The 23,214-nt window shown below is 71.7% G+C and overlaps 1 protein-coding gene and 14 non-coding genes across 15 annotated transcripts; 8 read left to right on the forward strand and 7 right to left on the reverse strand.

Moving 5' to 3' along the window:
* Positions 1–1,019: 1,019 nt before the first annotated feature.
* On the reverse strand, positions 1,020–1,102 carry TRNAL-CAG (transfer RNA leucine (anticodon CAG)). Its single transcript has one exon. It is a non-coding gene; the product is annotated as a tRNA-Leu (tRNA).
* A 1,492-nt stretch (positions 1,103–2,594) lies between these two features.
* On the forward strand, positions 2,595–2,666 carry TRNAG-UCC (transfer RNA glycine (anticodon UCC)). Its single transcript has one exon. It is a non-coding gene; the product is annotated as a tRNA-Gly (tRNA).
* A 292-nt stretch (positions 2,667–2,958) lies between these two features.
* TRNAE-CUC (transfer RNA glutamic acid (anticodon CUC)) lies at positions 2,959–3,030 on the forward strand. Its single transcript has one exon. It is a non-coding gene; the product is annotated as a tRNA-Glu (tRNA).
* A 3,828-nt stretch (positions 3,031–6,858) lies between these two features.
* On the reverse strand, positions 6,859–6,929 carry TRNAG-GCC (transfer RNA glycine (anticodon GCC)). The gene has a single exon. It is a non-coding gene; the product is annotated as a tRNA-Gly (tRNA).
* Positions 6,930–8,529: 1,600 nt separating this feature from the next.
* On the reverse strand, positions 8,530–8,612 carry TRNAL-CAG (transfer RNA leucine (anticodon CAG)). Its single transcript has one exon. It is a non-coding gene; the product is annotated as a tRNA-Leu (tRNA).
* Positions 8,613–9,020: 408 nt separating this feature from the next.
* Positions 9,021–16,354, reverse strand: LOC135364679 (basic proline-rich protein-like). The gene is made up of 6 exons (XM_064593570.1): positions 16,150–16,354; positions 13,566–13,632; positions 13,312–13,521; positions 13,150–13,269; positions 13,007–13,107; positions 9,021–10,078 (listed from the first exon to the last, which is right to left on the reverse strand). Exons 1-6 carry the CDS (start codon positions 16,352–16,354, stop codon positions 9,021–9,023), a joined length of 1,761 nt encoding a protein of 586 aa, XP_064449640.1.
* On the forward strand, positions 9,253–9,324 carry TRNAD-GUC (transfer RNA aspartic acid (anticodon GUC)). The gene has a single exon. It is a non-coding gene; the product is annotated as a tRNA-Asp (tRNA).
* Positions 10,086–10,157, forward strand: TRNAG-UCC (transfer RNA glycine (anticodon UCC)). Its single transcript has one exon. It is a non-coding gene; the product is annotated as a tRNA-Gly (tRNA).
* On the forward strand, positions 10,450–10,521 carry TRNAE-CUC (transfer RNA glutamic acid (anticodon CUC)). Its single transcript has one exon. It is a non-coding gene; the product is annotated as a tRNA-Glu (tRNA).
* TRNAG-GCC (transfer RNA glycine (anticodon GCC)) lies at positions 14,396–14,466 on the reverse strand. The gene has a single exon. It is a non-coding gene; the product is annotated as a tRNA-Gly (tRNA).
* On the reverse strand, positions 16,067–16,149 carry TRNAL-CAG (transfer RNA leucine (anticodon CAG)). The gene has a single exon. It is a non-coding gene; the product is annotated as a tRNA-Leu (tRNA).
* Positions 16,355–16,789: 435 nt separating the features above from the next.
* TRNAD-GUC (transfer RNA aspartic acid (anticodon GUC)) lies at positions 16,790–16,861 on the forward strand. The gene has a single exon. It is a non-coding gene; the product is annotated as a tRNA-Asp (tRNA).
* Positions 16,862–17,616: 755 nt separating this feature from the next.
* On the forward strand, positions 17,617–17,688 carry TRNAG-UCC (transfer RNA glycine (anticodon UCC)). Its single transcript has one exon. It is a non-coding gene; the product is annotated as a tRNA-Gly (tRNA).
* A 292-nt stretch (positions 17,689–17,980) lies between these two features.
* On the forward strand, positions 17,981–18,052 carry TRNAE-CUC (transfer RNA glutamic acid (anticodon CUC)). Its single transcript has one exon. It is a non-coding gene; the product is annotated as a tRNA-Glu (tRNA).
* Positions 18,053–21,889: 3,837 nt separating this feature from the next.
* TRNAG-GCC (transfer RNA glycine (anticodon GCC)) lies at positions 21,890–21,960 on the reverse strand. The gene has a single exon. It is a non-coding gene; the product is annotated as a tRNA-Gly (tRNA).
* Positions 21,961–23,214: the final 1,254 nt, after the last annotated feature.

Below are 23,214 nucleotides of genomic sequence, written 5' to 3' on the forward strand. Positions count from 1 at the left end.
CGGCGCCGCCGAGTAGCCGCTCAGGCCAGGAGAGCGAAGCGAGGTGTGTGAGCTCGGGCGCGCAGCGCTCCCTCGGGGGCCAGCTCGGCGGGGGGGCGGGGGGCGTGGGGAGGGCGGCGGTGGTTGTGAGGCAAGAGCGCGACCTTGGCTGGCGGGAGCGCTCCGGCAGAGTGGCTGCTGGCTAGCTGGCCGACAGCGCGGTGAGGGAGCGCGCTGGGGTCCTCGGGTCCCGGCCGGGCAGCGGCTGCCGGCGCGGAGATGCGCTGGGGCGCCCAGGTGGGTGGCCTGGGGATCCAGGGCTTCCTTGGGCTCAGCGCTCACGGGAGCCACCTGCCCGGGCTGGACTCCCGGGCCAGGCCCACTGAAGGGAGGGCCCTGTCGTGGGCCGGCGAGCAGGTGGCTGGGCAGCCTGGGTCCCGGGAGGGAGGCAGGCAGGTGTGGGCAGGGTAAAGCGTCATCAAGGTGGCAAATCGTCGTGGGCACCTCGGGCCACCTGAGGAGGGTGTGGAGAGAAGGGAATGGGGGCCGGCGGAAAGGACGGACGGGCTCTCTGTGGGACGGTGTGCTCCTGGTGGCGGGAGTGCACGGCTCTGAGAGCGAGGCGCTCTTCAGCAGGCACCAGTCTGGTGGAGAACGGAATGCGGAGGGCTTTGGGCATTTGCGCCGCCGGCTGGTCTGCAGGGGGCCGCGGGAGTGGAGCGGGAGCGGGAGCCCGAGGGAGGAAGGAAGGAAAACGCAGCCCCCGGAAAGCAGGTGAGGAGAGACGTGCTGCCAAGTGGCCCAGGCCTGCGGGGGTGGGCGTGGGATCGGGCGGGAAAGGCGCGTGACCTGGTGGGGGAGGGCGTGTGTGCGCCAAGCCTGGGGCCAGGAGCGTCGAGGCGTCAGGGCTCGGCACTGGGCCCTTTGTGCTAGGGCGCAAGGCCGGAGCGGCGGGCCAGGCAGGAGCGGGCTTGCGATAGGGCGTGGCTCCAGGCCCGCCGGGGTCCGGTGCCCTGGTGGTGCGGGCCAAAAGGTGGGCGTGTCAGGAGTGGGATTCGAACCCACGCCTCCAGGGGAGACTGCGACCTGAACGCAGCGCCTTAGACCGCTCGGCCATCCTGACGGCGGGCCTGGGCGCGTCGCCGCTCGCCTGGCTGGGACCCGGCGCGAACGCTGGCGGCGGCTGGCGGCTGTGTGGGCGCGCAAGGGACGGGACGCGCGCCCCGGCCGACCAGGAGCAGCGCCAGCCGCCTCGCCTGGCGCCGCGCCCGCCGCCTCGCCTGGCGCCGCGCCCGCCGCGGCCGCCGCCGTCGCCGCCGCCTCGCCCCGCGCCGCCCCGCCCCCTCGCACATCGCGGCCCCGCACCCAGAGACCGGCGTCGGCCCAGCCTGTCTGGCCGCCGCCGCCCCCCCCCCACCCCCCACCCCCCACCCCCACTAGGTCCTCGCCGCCCTCCCTCCTCCGCCCCTGCCCATCCGGGGCGCCCGTCCTCCTGCTCGCATCCTTGCTTGCCCGCTCGGGCCTCTTCTCCCTGCGCGATCCGCGCCGGGCAGGCCCTAGGCGCCGGCGCACTCGGAGTGTTCCGCGCCGTCCGGGTCCGGGGCCCGGGCCTGGGGTCCACTCCGAGTCGGGCTGGGAGGGCTGCTGTGCGGGCTGGCGCGGTTGGTTTGGGGTCCGGTCGGGTGTGGCACGTGGCGGGCGCCTGCGTAAGGCAGGGCGTCGAGGGCAGGGGTAGGCGTGGGCGGGCAGGCGGAGAGGGGTCGGGCGCCCGGGTGGCCGCCGCCGCCGTCCTCGTTAGTATAGTGGTGAGTATCCCCGCCTGTCACGCGGGAGACCGGGGTTCGATTCCCCGACGGGGAGGCAAGACGCCCTTTTTGGTCGCCGGCGCCACCGCCGCTCTGTCCAAACGCTTGCCCCCAGGGCCCTTCTCCTCCCTCGCGCGTCCGGCGAGAAGCGCGGGGCGACGACGGGTGCCCGGCTTGCCCACCGTCGAGCGCCCCCACCCCTTTGCCTTCCTCGTGACCCCGGGCGCGCGCGCGCGCGCGTGCGGGGTCACCACGGCCCAGCCAGGGCCTCCTGTCGTGCCCCCGGCGCCTGACGAGTGACTGGCCGCAACGGGCTCCTCGGCGACGCGACGCTGCCCGGTGCTGGATGGGCGCGGGGGACGGGGTGGGCGGCGGCTGGGTCGGGTCCTCTGTGGGTGCGGGATGTGGCCTCGCCGGGCACTCCGCGGAGAAGGGCCCGGGCGAGCGGGTCGCCGGAGGGCAGCGTGTCTCGCGGGGCGGGGAATGCCCGGCCGGCAGCCGAGGGCCGGGGGAGCGGCACGGCGGCCAGAGCGCCCCCCAGAGGCGGGCGGCGGGCGGTCGGGCCTGCGGAGCCGCACAGCGGCGTCGTGCTGGCGGGGCTGGGCCTGGCGCTGGGGCTGGGGCTGGGGCTGGCGCTGGGGCTGCGGCTGGGGCTGGGGCGGCCGCTGCTGGCGCCTGCGGCAGCGCAGAGCTGCCGACCGGCGGCACGTCGGGGCAGGGCGGCGCCAGGCGGCCCAGGCGGCGGCGAGAAGGCGTGAAGGCGCCTCTGCGAAGCGTGCGCCGGCGTCTCGGGGCGGCCGGGGCTGTGCAGCGTTGGTGGTATAGTGGTGAGCATAGCTGCCTTCCAAGCAGTTGACCCGGGTTCGATTCCCGGCCAACGCAGCTGGCCAACCTTTTGCACGGCTCCAGGGCCCTCGTGCCCAGGCCCGATGGGAGCCGGGAGCCGGGAGCCGAGAGCCCGGAGCCGGAGCGTGGCCCGAGGCTGAGCGCGTGTGTGAGGGAGGGAAGGAGGTGCGCAGCGTTTTGAGGGTGCTGCCGGCAGGGCGGGTGGGTTGGTAGGGCGGGCGGGCGGCTGGCCGTGGCCAGGCAGGGGCCTTGGAGCCAAAGCGGAGGCGACGGGGTGGTCTGGAGGCGCTGCGCCCAGGGCGCGCGGGCCAGGCGCAGAGCCCGACGCTCCCTGGTGGTCTAGTGGTTAGGATTCGGCGCTCTCACCGCCGCGGCCCGGGTTCGATTCCCGGTCAGGGAAGCCTTTCTTCTTCCTCTCGGCCTCCCGACCTCTCCCCAGCGCATCCGCACCCCTTTTAGCCGAAGCTGGCTGGCTTCTCCCTTGCCTCGCGGCTAGCCCCACGGCCTCGGGGCCCAGACAAGGCCAGGCGCACGGCCGAGCCCAAGCCTTGCCCTGTCGCCTCGGCCAGCCCAACCCTTTTGGCCTCGCCAGCGGGCCGGCCGCCCAACGGCAGCGCGTCGGCGCCTCGCCTGGGCGCTCGCATGGCTCCCCCTCTTCCTCCGTCCCAAACCCGAGAGGCCGCGCGCACGCGCGCGCGCGCGCGCGATACCCTCTGTCCTCACGCGGGGCCACCCACAGACGCCCGCACGTCCGGCCACCGCAGGGGCTTGGACTCTCCGGCTGCACTGCTGCCGCCAGGAGAAACCCCGCCACCCCTGACAAGCCACCCCTTGCTCCTTCCGGAGGTGCTACTGAGTGCTGACGGTGCGGGGAAGCGGGCCGGGGGGGTGGGGGGTCGGAGGGGGAAGAGGTCGGGGCAGGGTGAGCGATCTGCCTCTTTGCGTCGGGACACCTGCTGGAGCCCCTGGTCCCTTCCCTCGCCCTCGGGCCAGCCACCGCTCGGTCCAGCTTCCCGGCCACCACGAGCAGAGAGCGGCACGGTTGCGCCGGGGATGTGGAGTTGGGAGAGCGAACGTGGACGCGTGCACGAAGCAGAACCGACGGGCAGTGCAGGAGAGACAGCAGGAAGATTCGGGAGGCCGGTGGGGAAAACCCAACAGCCAAGCAGGGGGAGGGGGTGGAGGCACACCGGAGACAGACGGTGGACTTGTAGCCAACAGGTTCTTGAAATCGCATCACCCATCCCTTGAGTCCCACGGCAAAGTGGCAAGCGTGTTCCCTGGAACGCCTTCCACCTCCCCCAGCCCCGACCGCCACCGCGCAGGCCCACGGCCGAGTTTGCCCGTTGAAGGTTTTCCCACTGGCGCCTTAGCCGACACCTAGCCAGGAGCTACTCCAGCCCTGTCTCCAGCCCTGTGCCCGTCGTCTTGTCCGGGTGCTCCTCCAGCTAAATCGCAGACCACGGTCTCCTTCCCAGAAACACTTGCACGCCTCTGTCCGCCACGGGTCTGCTGTCTGTTCAGAGATTGTCTCCTTCAGGAGCCCAAGCGGACAGCCCGTGCACCGGCCAAACCTGCCGCGGCACCACACTGGCTGGGTTGGGGCAAGGTCGTCCCAGCGGTGGAAAGGAGCCGCTGTGGGCAGCCGGGCGCTGACCATCACCACGGGAACTTCCCTCAGCGCCATTGCTTCTGTGGGTGTGTGGGTGTGTGTGTGTGTGTGTGTGTGTGGTGTGAGCGTGTGGGGGTGTGTCTGGGTGCGTGTGGGGTGTGTGTGGGGTGTGTGGGTGTGAGCGTGTGTGGGGGGGTGTGTGTGGAGCGTGTGTGGTGGGGGATGCCGCGGGATGAAGGTGTTTACTCACGTGGGTGGCCTCCCACGGGGGTCAGGGCATAGAGCGAGGAGGATCCCAGAAGGAGGGGAGGGCCGGGGGCAGCCCGGGTGTGTGGGTGGGGTGCCCGGCGCGGGGAGGTGTGGGGCTTGCGGGACCGGTCCAGAGTGCGGCTGGACAGTCGGGCAGGGTGTCTGCAGAGGCTTCGGTGGGGCGGGGGAAGAGCTCCTTCCCCGGCGCCATGCCAGGCATGGACGTGAGCACCTGTGCGGGAGGGTGAGCTCTGAGGTAGGGGAGGGGAGAGAGCACGAGTGTGCCTGAGGAGCGTGTGGGAGGCCGGGACTGCCAGCCGAGAATGTGAGCGATGGGGGTGGGGGGTGGGTGGGAGGGGTCCAGCCTGGAGGCTGGCAGGAGCTGCGCGTGGCAAGTGCTGGGGAGCGGGCCCCGGTGCAAGAGAGCTGGAGGCCCCCGTGGCGGGACAGGACCGTGGCGGAGGAGGTGCGCGGGGGGAGACTGCTGTGCGGTGCTGCAAGGTGGTCAGGCCAAGGGGTGGGGTGTGGGGGGCGTGGGTGGGAAGCAGGCCGGCGGGCAGGCCGAAGGGAGACACAGAGAGAGGGCGGGCCCGGGTCTAGGAGCCGTCCCAACGGGGTGAGGGATTCCACCGCCCCCGAGACTTCGATCACCTGTCATCGGGACAGCCAGTCATGCGTCAGGGGGCGTCCTGGGCTTGAGATTCAGAGAGGCCAAAGGGACAAATGCCACACAGGATCATTGACCAGTGAGGACTTGGAGAGGAGGGGGCGTGCAGGCAGGGGAACCGTGAGGGGATGTTGGGGCAGGAGGGGCTGGTGGGGCTGGAGGTGCAGGCTGTGCTGGTGCTTGTGTTGCTGGTGGAGGACGACTTGGTGCTGCTGCTGCTGGTGCTGGGGGTTGACCTCGGTGCTCTTGGTGCCGGTGCGCGGGCTGCTGTGGCGATGGTGTGCACGGTCCCGGTGGCGGCGGCGGTGGTGATGGACTCCAGGAGTGTTGGCGATGGTGCCCGACGCGGTGTGGTGATGGTGGACTTGGTGGTGGAGCTGGTGTTGGTGGAGCTGGTGGAGTTGGTGGAGGTGGTGGCGGGGGTGGCGGGGGTGGCGGGGGTGGCGGGGGTGGTGATCGTGGAGGACTTCGGTACCGTTGGCAATGATGCCCATGCTGCTGAGCTGGCGGTGGACTTGGTCCTGCTGGTGATGGTGGTGGTGGTGGTGGTGGAGGTGGCGGTGGTGGTGGTGGAGCTGGTGGTGGTGGCGGTGGTGGCGGGGGTGGTGGGGGTGGTGATCGTGGAGGACTTCGGTACTGTTGGCAATGATGCCCATGCTGGTGAGCTGGCGGTGGACTTGGTCCTGCTGGTGATGGTGGTGGTGCTGGTGCTGGAGGTGGCGGTGGTGGTGGAGTTGTTGGTGGTGGCGATGTTGGAGGTGGCGGTGTTGGTGATGGTGGAGGTGGCGGTGGTGGCGGTGGGGGTGGGGGTGGTGATCGTGGAGGACTTCGGTACCGTTGGCAATGATGCCAAGCTGGTGCGCTGGTGGCGGACTTGGTCCTGCTGGTGATCGTGGTGGTGGACTTGGTGGTGGACTTGGTGGTGGGGTGGGTGGTGCTGATGGTGGAGAACTTCCCTGCTCTGGGCGATGGTGCCCGACGCGGTGTGGTGATGGAGGACTGGTGGTGGTGGTGGTGGTGGCGGCGGAGGGGGAGACTGGTGCTGCTGGTGCTAGTGCTGGCGCGGGCGTTGGTGGACCTGGTGTTGGCGGGGGTCCTAGCGTGGCAGGAGCGGCGGAGTTGGAAGGCCACTGCGGCCAAGCGGGGCCTCAAGAGACTATAGGGCGCGCGTCGGGAGCATGTGGTGCCATGCATCGGGTCTTCCTGGTGCAGCCCAGTGAGTTTGTGAGGGTCCCTGGAGGAGAATGGGACGGATCAGGGCTCGGGGTGGCAACTTGGTTGCCCCTGGTTGTGCAAAGAGAGGAGGACTCTGGCAGTGTGGGTAGAGTGAGACCGGGAGGGAGGAACCGTGATGAAAGGCGTGGAGGTGGGGCGCGGCCCCGTGGGCTCTGGTGCGGCGCGGCGCCGTGCGGGTGTGTGGTGGTGCGGGGGAGCCTCGCTGGAAGGGAAGCGGGTGAGCGAAGCGGGGTGCTCAGGGTCCTGAAGAGAAAAGGGGCAAGGGAGGCGTGTGGGCGGGCCAGGGGCCTCGGGCGCTGGGTGGAGTTTGGTCCGCTGGGCGAGAGAGACGGAGAGGAAGGGCAGGGGCGGGCTCCGGCCTGGTCCGGAGCGGAGCTGGTTTAGGCCAGGCGCCTTGAGCGTGGGCCAGAGGAAGCCGGGGGGCGCGCTGGGGCTGCAGGGCCGGCCAAAAGGGGACGGCGCGCTGCATGGGCCGGGAATCGAACCCGGGCCTCCCGCGTGGCAGGCGAGAATTCTACCACTGAACCACCCATGCACCGATGGCGCCGCTCCCCAGACGGCTTCCCCAGCGGCGCTCCCCAGCGGCGGCCAGACCCGGGTCCGGGCCTGTTCGGAGCATCGGCTTCGTTTGAGCAGGAGGCGGACGCGCGGTGTGGGACAGAGGCTCCAGGCACGTCCCGAGCCCTAGCGAGCGGCGCAGACGGGCCGAGCGCGGCGGGGACGCACGCCGGCCGACTAGGCTCCTGCGGTGCTTTCTCCTCGGTCGAGGGCCGCGGCGAGACGCTGCCCTGCCGGGGTGGCCAGGGGCAGCCGGGAGCCGGACCCAGGCTGGCCAGCGCCCGAATCCCACCCAGCGCGGGGGAGGCTGTGGCAGGCGCGGCTGAGCACGGCCGTGGCCTTCCGCGGCTCCTCTCAGCCGCCACCCAAAGCCCCTTTGGCCGAGGGCTTCCTGGCCGGGGCAGAGGGTGCGAGGGCGGGCGGGGCGGCGGACCGGAGCTCCGGTTGTGTGCGCACGTGCGGTGCCGTGGGGTGGGCTGTCGCGGGGTGGGGTGTGTGGGTGTGGGTGTGGGCGGGCGCGTGTGTCGTGTGTAGGAGATGGAGGCCCCGTAGCGCCGCCGGCGCCGCCGAGTAGCCGCTCAGGCCAGGAGAGCGAAGCGAGGTGTGTGAGCTCGGGCGCGCAGCGCTCCCTCGGGGGCCAGCTCGGCGGGGGGGCGGGGGGCGTGGGGAGGGCGGCGGTGGTTGTGAGGCAAGAGCGCGACCTTGGCTGGCGGGAGCGCTCCGGCAGAGTGGCTGCTGGCTAGCTGGCCGACAGCGCGGTGAGGGAGCGCGCTGGGGTCCTCGGGTCCCGGCCGGGCAGCGGCTGCCGGCGCGGAGATGCGCTGGGGCGCCCAGGTGGGTGGCCTGGGGATCCAGGGCTTCCTTGGGCTCAGCGCTCACGGGAGCCACCTGCCCGGGCTGGACTCCCGGGCCAGGCCCACTGAAGGGAGGGCCCTGTCGTGGGCCGGCGAGCAGGTGGCTGGGCAGCCTGGGTCCCGGGAGGGAGGCAGGCAGGTGTGGGCAGGGTAAAGCGTCATCAAGGTGGCAAATCGTCGTGGGCACCTCGGGCCACCTGAGGAGGGTGTGGAGAGAAGGGAATGGGGGCCGGCGGAAAGGACGGACGGGCTCTCTGTGGGACGGTGTGCTCCTGGTGGCGGGAGTGCACGGCTCTGAGAGCGAGGCGCTCTTCAGCAGGCACCAGTCTGGTGGAGAACGGAATGCGGAGGGCTTTGGGCATTTGCGCCGCCGGCTGGTCTGCAGGGGGCCGCGGGAGTGGAGCGGGAGCGGGAGCCCGAGGGAGGAAGGAAGGAAAACGCAGCCCCCGGAAAGCAGGTGAGGAGAGACGTGCTGCCAAGTGGCCCAGGCCTGCGGGGGTGGGCGTGGGATCGGGCGGGAAAGGCGCGTGACCTGGTGGGGGAGGGCGTGTGTGCGCCAAGCCTGGGGCCAGGAGCGTCGAGGCGTCAGGGCTCGGCACTGGGCCCTTTGTGCTAGGGCGCAAGGCCGGAGCGGCGGGCCAGGCAGGAGCGGGCTTGCGATAGGGCGTGGCTCCAGGCCCGCCGGGGTCCGGTGCCCTGGTGGGGCGGGCCAAAAGGTGGGCGTGTCAGGAGTGGGATTCGAACCCACGCCTCCAGGGGAGACTGCGACCTGAACGCAGCGCCTTAGACCGCTCGGCCATCCTGACGGCGGGCCTGGGCGCGTCGCCGCTCGCCTGGCTGGGACCCGGCGCGAACGCTGGCGGCGGCTGGCGGCTGTGTGGGCGCGCAAGGGACGGGACGCGCGCCCCGGCCGACCAGGAGCAGCGCCAGCCGCCTCGCCTGGCGCCGCGCCCGCCGCGGCCGCCGCCGTCGCCGCCGCCTCGCCCCGCGCCGCCCCGCCCCCTCGCACATCGCGGCCCCGCACCCAGAGACCGGCGTCGGCCCAGCCTGTCTGGCCGCCGCCGCCGCCCCCCACCCCCCACCCCCCACCCCCACTAGGTCCTCGCCGCCCTCCCTCCTCCGCCCCTGCCCATCCGGGGCGCCCGTCCTCCTGCTCGCATCCTTGCTTGCCCGCTCGGGCCTCTTCTCCCTGCGCGATCCGCGCCGGGCAGGCCCTAGGCGCCGGCGCACTCGGAGTGTTCCGCGCCGTCCGGGTCCGGGGCCCGGGCCTGGGGTCCACTCCGAGTCGGGCTGGGAGGGCTGCTGTGCGGGCTGGCGCGGTTGGTTTGGGGTCCGGTCGGGTGTGGCACGTGGCGGGCGCCTGCGTAAGGCAGGGCGTCGAGGGCAGGGGTAGGCGTGGGCGGGCAGGCGGAGAGGGGTCGGGCGCCCGGGTGGCCGCCGCCGCCGTCCTCGTTAGTATAGTGGTGAGTATCCCCGCCTGTCACGCGGGAGACCGGGGTTCGATTCCCCGACGGGGAGGCAAGACGCCCTTTTTGGTCGCCGGCGCCACCGCCGCTCTGTCCAAACGCTTGCCCCCAGGGCCCTTCTCCTCCCTCGCGCGTCCGGCGAGAAGCGCGGGGCGACGACGGGTGCCCGGCTTGCCCACCGTCGAGCGCCCCCACCCCTTTGCCTTCCTCGTGACCCCGGGCGCGCGCGCGCGCGCGTGCGGGGTCACCACGGCCCAGCCAGGGCCTCCTGTCGTGCCCCCGGCGCCTGACGAGTGACTGGCCGCAACGGGCTCCTCGGCGACGCGACGCTGCCCGGTGCTGGATGGGCGCGGGGGACGGGGTGGGCGGCGGCTGGGTCGGGTCCTCTGTGGGTGCGGGATGTGGCCTCGCCGGGCACTCCGCGGAGAAGGGCCCGGGCGAGCGGGTCGCCGGAGGGCAGCGTGTCTCGCGGGGCGGGGAATGCCCGGCCGGCAGCCGAGGGCCGGGGGAGCGGCACGGCGGCCAGAGCGCCCCCCAGAGGCGGGCGGCGGGCGGTCGGGCCTGCGGAGCCGCACAGCGGCGTCGTGCTGGCGGGGCTGGGCCTGGCGCTGGGGCTGCGGCTGGGGCTGGGGCTGGCGCTGGGGCTGCGGCTGGGGCTGGGGCGGCCGCTGCTGGCGCCTGCGGCAGCGCAGAGCTGCCGACCGGCGGCACGTCGGGGCAGGGCGGCGCCAGGCGGCCCAGGCGGCGGCGAGAAGGCGTGAAGGCGCCTCTGCGAAGCGTGCGCCGGCGTCTCGGGGCGGCCGGGGCTGTGCAGCGTTGGTGGTATAGTGGTGAGCATAGCTGCCTTCCAAGCAGTTGACCCGGGTTCGATTCCCGGCCAACGCAGCTGGCCAACCTTTTGCACGGCTCCAGGGCCCTCGTGCCCAGGCCCGATGGGAGCCGGGAGCCGGGAGCCGAGAGCCCGGAGCCGGAGCGTGGCCCGAGGCTGAGCGCGTGTGTGAGGGAGGGAAGGAGGTGCGCAGCGTTTTGAGGGTGCTGCCGGCAGGGCGGGTGGGTTGGTAGGGCGGGCGGGCGGCTGGCCGTGGCCAGGCAGGGGCCTTGGAGCCAAAGCGGAGGCGACGGGGTGGTCTGGAGGCGCTGCGCCCAGGGCGCGCGGGCCAGGCGCAGAGCCCGACGCTCCCTGGTGGTCTAGTGGTTAGGATTCGGCGCTCTCACCGCCGCGGCCCGGGTTCGATTCCCGGTCAGGGAAGCCTTTCTTCTTCCTCTCGGCCTCCCGACCTCTCCCCAGCGCATCCGCACCCCTTTTAGCCGAAGCTGGCTGGCTTCTCCCTTGCCTCGCGGCTAGCCCCACGGCCTCGGGGCCCAGACAAGGCCAGGCGCACGGCCGAGCCCAAGCCTTGCCCTGTCGCCTCGGCCAGCCCAACCCTTTTGGCCTCGCCAGCGGGCCGGCCGCCCAACGGCAGCGCGTCGGCGCCTCGCCTGGGCGCTCGCATGGCTCCCCCTCTTCCTCCGTCCCAAACCCGAGAGGCCGCGCGCACGCGCGCGCGCGATACCCTCTGTCCTCACGCGGGGCCACCCACAGACGCCCGCACGTCCGGCCACCGCAGGGGCTTGGACTCTCCGGCTGCACTGCTGCCGCCAGGAGAAACCCCGCCACCCCTGACAAGCCACCCCTTGCTCCTTCCGGAGGTGCTACTGAGTGCTGACGGTGCGGGGAAGCGGGCCGGGGGGGTGGGGGGTCGGAGGGGGAAGAGGTCGGGGCAGGGTGAGCGATCTGCCTCTTTGCGTCGGGACACCTGCTGGAGCCCCTGGTCCCTTCCCTCGCCCTCGGGCCAGCCACCGCTCGGTCCAGCTTCCCGGCCACCACGAGCAGAGAGCGGCACGGTTGCGCCGGGGATGTGGAGTTGGGAGAGCGAACGTGGACGCGTGCACGAAGCAGAACCGACGGGCAGTGCAGGAGAGACAGCAGGAAGATTCGGGAGGCCGGTGGGGAAAACCCAACAGCCAAGCAGGGGGAGGGCGTGGAGGCACACCGGAGACAGACGGTGGACTTGTAGCCAACAGGTTCTTGAAATCGCATCACCCATCCCTTGAGTCCCACGGCAAAGTGGCAAGCGTGTTCCCTGGAACGCCTTCCACCTCCCCCAGCCCCGACCGCCACCGCGCAGGCCCACGGCCGAGTTTGCCCGTTGAAGGTTTTCCCACTGGCGCCTTAGCCGACACCTAGCCAGGAGCTACTCCAGCCCTGTCTCCAGCCCTGTGCCCGTCGTCTTGTCCGGGTGCTCCTCCAGCTAAATCGCAGACCACGGTCTCCTTCCCAGAAACACTTGCACGCCTCTGTCCGCCACGGGTCTGCTGTCTGTTCAGAGATTGTCTCCTTCAGGAGCCCAAGCGGACAGCCCGTGCACCGGCCAAACCTGCCGCGGCACCACACTGGCTGGGTTGGGGCAAGGTCGTCCCAGCGGTGGAAAGGAGCCGCTGTGGGCAGCCGGGCGCTGACCATCACCACGGGAACTTCCCTCAGCGCCATTGCTTCTGTGGGTGTGTGGGTGTGTGTGTGTGTGTGTGTGTGGTGTGAGCGTGTGGGGGTGTGTCTGGATGCGTGTGGGGTGTGTGTGGGGTGTGTGGGTGTGAGCGTGTGTGGGGGGGTGTGTGTGGAGCGTGTGTGGTGGGGGATGCCGCGGGATGAAGGTGTTTACTCACGTGGGTGGCCTCCCACGGGGGTCAGGGCATAGAGCGAGGAGGATCCCAGAAGGAGGGGAGGGCCGGGGGCAGCCCGGGTGTGTGGGTGGGGTGCCCGGCGCGGGGAGGTGTGGGGCTTGCGGGACCGGTCCAGAGTGCGGCTGGACAGTCGGGCAGGGTGTCTGCAGAGGCTTCGGTGGGGCGGGGGAAGAGCTCCTTCCCCGGCGCCATGCCAGGCATGGACGTGAGCACCTGTGCGGGAGGGTGAGCTCTGAGGTAGGGGAGGGGAGAGAGCACGAGTGTGCCTGAGGAGCGTGTGGGAGGCCGGGACTGCCAGCCGAGAATGTGAGCGATGGGGGTGGGGGGTGGGTGGGAGGGGTCCAGCCTGGAGGCTGGCAGGAGCTGCGCGTGGCAAGTGCTGGGGAGCGGGCCCCGGTGCAAGAGAGCTGGAGGCCCCCGTGGCGGGACAGGACCGTGGCGGAGGAGGTGCGCGGGGGGAGACTGCTGTGCGGTGCTGCAAGGTGGTCAGGCCAAGGGGTGGGGTGTGGGGGGCGTGGGTGGGAAGCAGGCCGGCGGGCAGGCCGAAGGGAGACACAGAGAGAGGGCGGGCCCGGGTCTAGGAGCCGTCCCAACGGGGTGAGGGATTCCACCGCCCCCGAGACTTCGATCACCTGTCATCGGGACAGCCAGTCATGCGTCAGGGGGCGTCCTGGGCTTGAGATTCAGAGAGGCCAAAGGGACAAATGCCACACAGGATCATTGACCAGTGAGGACTTGGAGAGGAGGGGGCGTGCAGGCAGGGGAACCGTGAGGGGATGTTGGGGCAGGAGGGGCTGGTGGGGCTGGAGGTGCAGGCTGTGCTGGTGCTTGTGTTGCTGGTGGAGGACGACTTGGTGCTGCTGCTGCTGGTGCTGGGGGTTGACCTCGGTGCTCTTGGTGCCGGTGCGCGGGCTGCTGTGGCGATGGTGTGCACGGTCCCGGTGGCGGCGGCGGTGGTGATGGACTCCAGGAGTGTTGGCGATGGTGCCCGACGCGGTGTGGTGATGGTGGACTTGGTGGTGGAGCTGGTGTTGGTGGAGCTGGTGGAGTTGGTGGAGGTGGTGGCGGGGGTGGCGGGGGTGGCGGGGGTGGCGGGGGTGGTGATCGTGGAGGACTTCGGTACCGTTGGCAATGATGCCCATGCTGCTGAGCTGGCGGTGGACTTGGTCCTGCTGGTGATGGTGGTGGTGGTGGTGGTGGAGGTGGCGGTGGTGGTGGTGGAGCTGGTGGTGGTGGCGGTGGTGGCGGGGGTGGTGGGGGTGGTGATCGTGGAGGACTTCGGTACTGTTGGCAATGATGCCCATGCTGGTGAGCTGGCGGTGGACTTGGTCCTGCTGGTGATGGTGGTGGTGCTGGTGCTGGAGGTGGCGGTGGTGGTGGAGTTGTTGTTGGTGGTGGTGGTGGTGGCGATGGTCGAGGTGGCGGTGGTGGTGGAGTTGTTGGTGGTGGCGATGTTGGAGGTGGCGGTGGTGGTGATGGTGGAGGTGGCGGTGGTGGCGGTGGGGGTGGGGGTGGTGATCGTGGAGGACTTCGGTACCGTTGGCAATGATGCCAAGCTGGTGCGCTGGTGGCGGACTTGGTCCTGCTGGTGATCGTGGTGGTGGACTTGGTGGTGGACTTGGTGGTGGGGTGGGTGGTGCTGATGGTGGAGAACTTCCCTGCTCTGGGCGATGGTGCCCGACGCGGTGTGGTGATGGAGGACTGGTGGTGGTGGTGGTGGTGGCGGCGGAGGGGGAGACTGGTGCTGCTGGTGCTAGTGCTGGCGCGGGCGTTGGTGGACCTGGTGTTGGCGGGGGTCCTAGCGTGGCAGGAGCGGCGGAGTTGGAAGGCCACTGCGGCCAAGCGGGGCCTCAAGAGACTATAGGGCGCGCGTCGGGAGCATGTGGTGCCATGCATCGGGTCTTCCTGGTGCAGCCCAGTGAGTTTGTGAGGGTCCCTGGAGGAGAATGGGACGGATCAGGGCTCGGGGTGGCAACTTGGTTGCCCCTGGTTGTGCAAAGAGAGGAGGACTCTGGCAGTGTGGGTAGAGTGAGACCGGGAGGGAGGAACCGTGATGAAAGGCGTGGAGGTGGGGCGCGGCCCCGTGGGCTCTGGTGCGGCGCGGCGCCGTGCGGGTGTGTGGTGGTGCGGGGGAGCCTCGCTGGAAGGGAAGCGGGTGAGCGAAGCGGGGTGCTCAGGGTCCTGAAGAGAAAAGGGGCAAGGGAGGCGTGTGGGCGGGCCAGGGGCCTCGGGCGCTGGGTGGAGTTTGGTCCGCTGGGCGAGAGAGACGGAGAGGAAGGGCAGGGGCGGGCTCCGGCCTGGTCCGGAGCGGAGCTGGTTTAGGCCAGGCGCCTTGAGCGTGGGCCAGAGGAAGCCGGGGGGCGCGCTGGGGCTGCAGGGCCGGCCAAAAGGGGACGGCGCGCTGCATGGGCCGGGAATCGAACCCGGGCCTCCCGCGTGGCAGGCGAGAATTCTACCACTGAACCACCCATGCACCGATGGCGCCGCTCCCCAGACGGCTTCCCCAGCGGCGCTCCCCAGCGGCGGCCAGACCCGGGTCCGGGCCTGTTCGGAGCATCGGCTTCGTTTGAGCAGGAGGCGGACGCGCGGTGTGGGACAGAGGCTCCAGGCACGTCCCGAGCCCTAGCGAGCGGCGCAGACGGGCCGAGCGCGGCGGGGACGCACGCCGGCCGACTAGGCTCCTGCGGTGCTTTCTCCTCGGTCGAGGGCCGCGGCGAGACGCTGCCCTGCCGGGGTGGCCAGGGGCAGCCGGGAGCCGGACCCAGGCTGGCCAGCGCCCGAATCCCACCCAGCGCGGGGGAGGCTGTGGCAGGCGCGGCTGAGCACGGCCGTGGCCTTCCGCGGCTCCTCTCAGCCGCCACCCAAAGCCCCTTTGGCCGAGGGCTTCCTGGCCGGGGCAGAGGGTGCGAGGGCGGGCGGGGCGGCGGACCGGAGCTCCGGTTGTGTGCGCACGTGCGGTGCCGTGGGGTGGGCTGTCGCGGGGTGGGGTGTGTGGGTGTGGGTGTGGGCGGGCGCGTGTGTCGTGTGTAGGAGATGGAGGCCCCGTAGCGCCGCCGGCGCCGCCGAGTAGCCGCTCAGGCCAGGAGAGCGAAGCGAGGTGTGTGAGCTCGGGCGCGCAGCGCTCCCTCGGGGGCCAGCTCGGCGGGGGGGCGGGGGGCGTGGGGAGGGCGGCGGTGGTTGTGAGGCAAGAGCGCGACCTTGGCTGGCGGGAGCGCTCCGGCAGAGTGGCTGCTGGCTAGCTGGCCGACAGCGCGGTGAGGGAGCGCGCTGGGGTCCTCGGGTCCCGGCCGGGCAGCGGCTGCCGGCGCGGAGATGCGCTGGGGCGCCCAGGTGGGTGGCCTGGGGATCCAGGGCTTCCTTGGGCTCAGCGCTCACGGGAGCCACCTGCCCGGGCTGGACTCCCGGGCCAGGCCCACTGAAGGGAGGGCCCTGTCGTGGGCCGGCGAGCAGGTGGCTGGGCAGCCTGGGTCCCGGGAGGGAGGCAGGCAGGTGTGGGCAGGGTAAAGCGTCATCAAGGTGGCAAATCGTCGTGGGCACCTCGGGCCACCTGAGGAGGGTGTGGAGAGAAGGGAATGGGGGCCGGCGGAAAGGACGGACGGGCTCTCTGTGGGACGGTGTGCTCCTGGTGGCGGGAGTGCACGGCTCTGAGAGCGAGGCGCTCTTCAGCAGGCACCAGTCTGGTGGAGAACGGAATGCGGAGGGCTTTGGGCATTTGCGCCGCCGGCTGGTCTGCAGGGGGCCGCGGGAGTGGAGCGGGAGCGGGAGCCCGAGGGAGGAAGGAAGGAAAACGCAGCCCCCGGAAAGCAGGTGAGGAGAGACGTGCTGCCAAGTGGCCCAGGCCTGCGGGGGTGGGCGTGGGATCGGGCGGGAAAGGCGCGTGACCTGGTGGGGGAGGGCGTGTGTGCGCCAAGCCTGGGGCCAGGAGCGTCGAGGCGTCAGGGCTCGGCACTGGGCCCTTTGTGCTAGGGCGCAAGGCCGGAGCGGCGGGCCAGGCAGGAGCGGGCTTGCGATAGGGCGTGGCTCCAGGCCCGCCGGGGTCCGGTGCCCTGGTGGTGCGGGCCAAAAGGTGGGCGTGTCAGGAGTGGGATTCGAACCCACGCCTCCAGGGGAGACTGCGACCTGAACGCAGCGCCTTAGACCGCTCGGCCATCCTGACGGCGGGCCTGGGCGCGTCGCCGCTCGCCTGGCTGGGACCCGGCGCGAACGCTGGCGGCGGCTGGCGGCTGTGTGGGCGCGCAAGGGACGGGACGCGCGCCCCGGCCGACCAGGAGCAGCGCCAGCCGCCTCGCCTGGCGCCGCGCCCGCCGCGGCCGCCGCCGTCGCCGCCGCCTCGCCCCGCGCCGCCCCGCCCCCTCGCACATCGCGGCCCCGCACCCAGAGACCGGCGTCGGCCCAGCCTGTCTGGCCGCCGCCGCCCCCCCCCACCCCCCACCCCCCACCCCCACTAGGTCCTCGCCGCCCTCCCTCCTCCGCCCCTGCCCATCCGGGGCGCCCGTCCTCCTGCTCGCATCCTTGCTTGCCCGCTCGGGCCTCTTCTCCCTGCGCGATCCGCGCCGGGCAGGCCCTAGGCGCCGGCGCACTCGGAGTGTTCCGCGCCGTCCGGGTCCGGGGCCCGGGCCTGGGGTCCACTCCGAGTCGGGCTGGGAGGGCTGCTGTGCGGGCTGGCGCGGTTGGTTTGGGGTCCGGTCGGGTGTGGCACGTGGCGGGCGCCTGCGTAAGGCAGGGCGTCGAGGGCAGGGGTAGGCGTGGGCGGGCAGGCGGAGAGGGGTCGGGCGCCCGGGTGGCCGCCGCCGCCGTCCTCGTTAGTATAGTGGTGAGTATCCCCGCCTGTCACGCGGGAGACCGGGGTTCGATTCCCCGACGGGGAGGCAAGACGCCCTTTTTGGTCGCCGGCGCCACCGCCGCTCTGTCCAAACGCTTGCCCCCAGGGCCCTTCTCCTCCCTCGCGCGTCCGGCGAGAAGCGCGGGGCGACGACGGGTGCCCGGCTTGCCCACCGTCGAGCGCCCCCACCCCTTTGCCTTCCTCGTGACCCCGGGCGCGCGCGCGCGCGCGTGCGGGGTCACCACGGCCCAGCCAGGGCCTCCTGTCGTGCCCCCGGCGCCTGACGAGTGACTGGCCGCAACGGGCTCCTCGGCGACGCGACGCTGCCCGGTGCTGGATGGGCGCGGGGGACGGGGTGGGCGGCGGCTGGGTCGGGTCCTCTGTGGGTGCGGGATGTGGCCTCGCCGGGCACTCCGCGGAGAAGGGCCCGGGCGAGCGGGTCGCCGGAGGGCAGCGTGTCTCGCGGGGCGGGGAATGCCCGGCCGGCAGCCGAGGGCCGGGGGAGCGGCACGGCGGCCAGAGCGCCCCCCAGAGGCGGGCGGCGGGCGGTCGGGCCTGCGGAGCCGCACAGCGGCGTCGTGCTGGCGGGGCTGGGCCTGGCGCTGGGGCTGGGGCTGGGGCTGGCGCTGGGGCTGGGGCTGGGGCTGGGGCGGCCGCTGCTGGCGCCTGCGGCAGCGCAGAGCTGCCGACCGGCGGCACGTCGGGGCAGGGCGGCGCCAGGCGGCCCAGGCGGCGGCGAGAAGGCGTGAAGGCGCCTCTGCGAAGCGTGCGCCGGCGTCTCGGGGCGGCCGGGGCTGTGCAGCGTTGGTGGTATAGTGGTGAGCATAGCTGCCTTCCAAGCAGTTGACCCGGGTTCGATTCCCGGCCAACGCAGCTGGCCAACCTTTTGCACGGCTCCAGGGCCCTCGTGCCCAGGCCCGATGGGAGCCGGGAGCCGGGAGCCGAGAGCCCGGAGCCGGAGCGTGGCCCGAGGCTGAGCGCGTGTGTGAGGGAGGGAAGGAGGTGCGCAGCGTTTTGAGGGTGCTGCCGGCAGGGCGGGTGGGTTGGTAGGGCGGGCGGGCGGCTGGCCGTGGCCAGGCAGGGGCCTTGGAGCCAAAGCGGAGGCGACGGGGTGGTCTGGAGGCGCTGCGCCCAGGGCGCGCGGGCCAGGCGCAGAGCCCGACGCTCCCTGGTGGTCTAGTGGTTAGGATTCGGCGCTCTCACCGCCGCGGCCCGGGTTCGATTCCCGGTCAGGGAAGCCTTTCTTCTTCCTCTCGGCCTCCCGACCTCTCCCCAGCGCATCCGCACCCCTTTTAGCCGAAGCTGGCTGGCTTCTCCCTTGCCTCGCGGCTAGCCCCACGGCCTCGGGGCCCAGACAAGGCCAGGCGCACGGCCGAGCCCAAGCCTTGCCCTGTCGCCTCGGCCAGCCCAACCCTTTTGGCCTCGCCAGCGGGCCGGCCGCCCAACGGCAGCGCGTCGGCGCCTCGCCTGGGCGCTCGCATGGCTCCCCCTCTTCCTCCGTCCCAAACCCGAGAGGCCGCGCGCACGCGCGCGCGCGCGCGCGATACCCTCTGTCCTCACGCGGGGCCACCCACAGACGCCCGCACGTCCGGCCACCGCAGGGGCTTGGACTCTCCGGCTGCACTGCTGCCGCCAGGAGAAACCCCGCCACCCCTGACAAGCCACCCCTTGCTCCTTCCGGAGGTGCTACTGAGTGCTGACGGTGCGGGGAAGCGGGCCGGGGGGGTGGGGGGTCGGAGGGGGAAGAGGTCGGGGCAGGGTGAGCGATCTGCCTCTTTGCGTCGGGACACCTGCTGGAGCCCCTGGTCCCTTCCCTCGCCCTCGGGCCAGCCACCGCTCGGTCCAGCTTCCCGGCCACCACGAGCAGAGAGCGGCACGGTTGCGCCGGGGATGTGGAGTTGGGAGAGCGAACGTGGACGCGTGCACGAAGCAGAACCGACGGGCAGTGCAGGAGAGACAGCAGGAAGATTCGGGAGGCCGGTGGGGAAAACCCAACAGCCAAGCAGGGGGAGGGGGTGGAGGCACACCGGAGACAGACGGTGGACTTGTAGCCAACAGGTTCTTGAAATCGCATCACCCATCCCTTGAGTCCCACGGCAAAGTGGCAAGCGTGTTCCCTGGAACGCCTTCCACCTCCCCCAGCCCCGACCGCCACCGCGCAGGCCCACGGCCGAGTTTGCCCGTTGAAGGTTTTCCCACTGGCGCCTTAGCCGACACCTAGCCAGGAGCTACTCCAGCCCTGTCTCCAGCCCTGTGCCCGTCGTCTTGTCCGGGTGCTCCTCCAGCTAAATCGCAGACCACGGTCTCCTTCCCAGAAACACTTGCACGCCTCTGTCCGCCACGGGTCTGCTGTCTGTTCAGAGATTGTCTCCTTCAGGAGCCCAAGCGGACAGCCCGTGCACCGGCCAAACCTGCCGCGGCACCACACTGGCTGGGTTGGGGCAAGGTCGTCCCAGCGGTGGAAAGGAGCCGCTGTGGGCAGCCGGGCGCTGACCATCACCACGGGAACTTCCCTCAGCGCCATTGCTTCTGTGGGTGTGTGGGTGTGTGTGTGTGTGTGTGTGTGTGGTGTGAGCGTGTGGGGGGTGTGTCTGGGTGCGTGTGGGGGTGTGTGTGGGGTGTGTGGGGTGTGAGCGTGTGTGGGGGGGGTGTGTGTGGAGCGTGTGTGGTGGGGGATGCCGCGGGATGAAGGTGTTTACTCACGTGGGTGGCCTCCCACGGGGGTCAGGGCATAGAGCGAGGAGGATCCCAGAAGGAGGGGAGGGCCGGGGGCAGCCCGGGTGTGTGGGTGGGGGTGCCCGGCGCGGGGAGGTGTGGGGCTTGCGGGACCGGTCCAGAGTGCGGCTGGACAGTCGGGCAGGGTGTCTGCAGAGGCTTCGGTGGGGCGGGGGAAGAGCTCCTTCCCCGGCGCCATGCCAGGCATGGACGTGAGCACCTGTGCGGGAGGGTGAGCTCTGAGGTAGGGGAGGGGAGAGAGCACGAGTGTGCCTGAGGAGCGTGTGGGAGGCCGGGACTGCCAGCCGAGAATGTGAGCGATGGGGGTGGGGGGGTGGGTGGGAGGGGTCCAGCCTGGAGGCTGGCAGGAGCTGCGCGTGGCAAGTGCTGGGGAGCGGGCCCCGGTGCAAGAGAGCTGGAGGCCCCCGTGGCGGGACAGGACCGTGGCGGAGGAGGTGCGCGGGGGGAGACTGCTGTGCGGTGCTGCAAGGTGGTCAGGCCAAGGGGTGGGGTGTGGGGGGGCGTGGGTGGGAAGCAGGCCGGCGGGCAGGCCGAAGGGAGACACAGAGAGAGGGCGGGCCCGGGTCTAGGAGCCGTCCCAACGGGGGTGAGGGATTCCACCGCCCCCGAGACTTCGATCACCTGTCATCGGGACAGCCAGTCATGCGTCAGGGGGCGTCCTGGGCTTGAGATTCAGAGAGGCCAAAGGGACAAATGCCACACAGGATCATTGACCAGTGAGGACTTGGAGAGGAGGGGGCGTGCAGGCAGGGGAACCGTGAGGGGATGTTGGGGCAGGAGGGGCTGGTGGGGCTGGAGGTGCAGGCTGTGCTGGTGCTTGTGTTGCTGGTGGAGGACGACTTGGTGCTGCTGCTGCTGGTGCTGGGGGTTGACCTCGGTGCTCTTGGTGCCGGTGCGCGGGCTGCTGTGGCGATGGTGTGCACGGTCCCGGTGGCGGCGGCGGTGGTGATGGACTCCAGGAGTGTTGGCGATGGTGCCCGACGCGGTGTGGTGATGGTGGACTTGGTGGTGGAGCTGGTGTTGGTGGAGCTGGTGGAGTTGGTGGAGGTGGTGGCGGGGGGTGGCGGGGGGTGGCGGGGGTGGCGGGGGTGGTGATCGTGGAGGACTTCGGTACCGTTGGCAATGATGCCCATGCTGCTGAGCTGGCGGGTGGACTTGGTCCTGCTGGTGATGGTGGTGGTGGTGGTGGTGGAGGTGGCGGTGGTGGTGGTGGAGCTGGTGGTGGTGGCGGTGGTGGCGGGGGGTGGTGGGGGTGGTGATCGTGGAGGACTTCGGTACTGTTGGCAATGATGCCCATGCTGGTGAGCTGGCGGTGGACTTGGTCCTGCTGGTGATGGTGGTGGTGCTGGTGCTGGAGGTGGCGGTGGTGGTGGAGTTGTTGGTGGTGGCGATGTTGGAGGTGGCGGTGTTGGTGATGGTGGAGGTGGCGGTGGTGGCGGTGGGGGTGGGGGTGGTGATCGTGGAGGACTTCGGTACCGTTGGCAATGATGCCAAGCTGGTGCGCTGGTGGCGGACTTGGTCCTGCTGGTGATCGTGGTGGTGGACTTGGTGGTGGACTTGGTGGTGGGGTGGGTGGTGCTGATGGTGGAGAACTTCCCTGCTCTGGGCGATGGTGCCCGACGCGGTGTGGTGATGGAGGACTGGTGGTGGTGGTGGTGGTGGCGGCGGAGGGGGAGACTGGTGCTGCTGGTGCTAGTGCTGGCGCGGGCGTTGGTGGACCTGGTGTTGGCGGGGGTCCTAGCGTGGCAGGAGCGGCGGAGTTGGAAGGCCACTGCGGCCAAGCGGGGCCTCAAGAGACTATAGGGCGCGCGTCGGGAGCATGTGGTGCCATGCATCGGGTCTTCCTGGTGCAGCCCAGTGAGTTTGTGAGGGTCCCTGGAGGAGAATGGGACGGATCAGGGCTCGGGGGTGGCAACTTGGTTGCCCTGGTTGTGCAAAGAGAGGAGGACTCTGGCAGTGTGGGTAGAGTGAGACCGGGAGGGAGGAACCGTGATGAAGGCGTGGAGGTGGGGCGCGGCCCGTGGCTCTGGTGCGGCGCGGCGCCGTGCGGGTGTGTGGTGGTGCGGGGGAGCCTCGCTGGAAGGGAAGCGGGGTGAGCGAAGCGGGGTGCTCAGGGTCCTGAGAGAAAAGGGGCAAGGGAGGCGTGTGGGCGGGCCAGGGGCCTCGGCGCTGGGTGGAGTTTGGTCCGCTGGGCGAGAGAGACGGAGAGGAAGGGCAGGGGCGGGCTCCGGCCTGGTCCGGAGCGGAGCTGGTTTAGGCCAGGCGCCTTGAGCGTGGGGCCAGAGGAAGCCGGGGGGCGCGCTGGGGCTGCAGGGCCGGCCAAAAGGGGACGGCGCGCTGCATGGGCCGGGAATCGAACCCGGGCCTCCCGCGTGGCAGGCGAGAATTCTACCACTGAACCACCCATGCACCGATGGCGCCGCTCCCCCAGACGGCTTCCCCAGCGGCGCTCCCCAGCGGCGGCCAGACCCGGGTCCGGCCTGTTCGGAGCATCGGCTTCGTTTGAGCAGGAGGCGGACGCGCGGTGTGGGACAGAGGCTCCAGGCACGTCCCCGAGCCCTAGCGAGCGGCGCAGACGGGCCGAGCGCGGCGGGGACGCACGCCGGCCGACTAGGCTCCTGCGGTGCTTTCTCCTCGGTCGAGGGCCGCGGCGAGACGCTGCCCTGCCGGGGTGGCCAGGGGCAGCCGGGAGCCGGACCCAGGCTGGCCAGCGCCCGAATCCCACCCAGCGCGGGGGAGGCTGTGGCAGGCGCGGCTGAGCACGGCCGTGGCCTTCCGCGGCTCCTCTCAGCCGCCACCCAAAGCCCCTTTGGCCGAGGGCTTCCTGGCCGGGGCAGAGGGTGCGAGGGCGGGGCGGGGCGGCGGACCGGAGCTCCGGTTGTGTGCGCACGTGCGGTGCCGTGGGGTGGGCTGTCGCGGGGTGGGTGTGTGGGTGTGGGTGTGGGCGGGCGCGTGTGTCGTGTGTAGGAGATGGAGGCCCCGTAGCGCCGCCGGCGCCGCCGAGGTAGCCGCTCAGGCCAGGAGAGCGAAGCGAGGTGTGTGAGCTCGGGCGCGCAGCGCTCCCTCGGGGGCCAGCTCGGCGGGGGGGCGGGGGGGCGTGGGGGAGGGCGGCGGTGGTTGTGAGGCAAGAGCGCGACCTTGGCTGGCGGGAGCGCTCCGGCAGAGTGGCTGCTGGCTAGCTGGCCGACAGCGCGGTGAGGGAGCGCGCTGGGGTCCTCGGGTCCCGGCCGGGCAGCGGCTGCCGGCGCGGAGATGCGCTGGGGCGCCCAGGTGGGTGGCCTGGGGATCCAGGGCTTCCTTGGGCTCAGCGGCTCACGGGAGCCACCTGCCCGGGCTGGACTCCCCGGGCCAGGCCCACTGAAGGGAGGGCCCTGTCGTGGGCCGGCGAGCAGGTGGCTGGGCAGCCTGGGTCCCGGGAGGGAGGGCAGGCAGGTGTGGGCAGGGTAAAGCGTCATCAAGGTGGCAAATCGTCGTGGGCACCTCGGGCCACCTGAGGAGGGTGTGGAGAGAAGGGAATGGGGGCCGGCGGAAAGGACGGACGGGCTCTCTGTGGGACGGTGTGCTCCTGGTGGCGGGAGTGCACGGCTCTGAGAGCGAGGCGCTCTTCAGCAGGCACCAGTCTGGTGGAGAACGGAATGCGGAGGGCTTTGGGCATTTGCGCCG

Source organism: Mirounga angustirostris, unplaced genomic scaffold, assembly GCF_029215605.1.
Source record: "Mirounga angustirostris isolate CCGP_5_RB_7025 unplaced genomic scaffold, mMirAng1.0.hap1 SCAF_6, whole genome shotgun sequence".
Classification (NCBI taxonomy): Eukaryota; Metazoa; Chordata; class Mammalia; order Carnivora; family Phocidae; genus Mirounga; species Mirounga angustirostris.

Bases quoted from the DNA above. Each gene is read 5' to 3' on its own strand.
- LOC135364679 (XM_064593570.1), bottom strand. From the start codon at position 16,354: ATGTGCGAGGGGGCGGGGCGGCGCGGGGCGAGGCGGCGGCGACGGCGG. The intron at 13,633-16,149 runs GTCAGGATGGCC...CTCCACCATCAG, and splicing joins GCGACGCGCCCAGGCCCGCC to CACCACCCACCCCACCACCA. The intron at 13,522-13,565 runs GCCACCAGCGCA...ACGGTACCGAAG, and splicing joins TCACCAGCAGGACCAAGTCC to TCCTCCACGATCACCACCCC.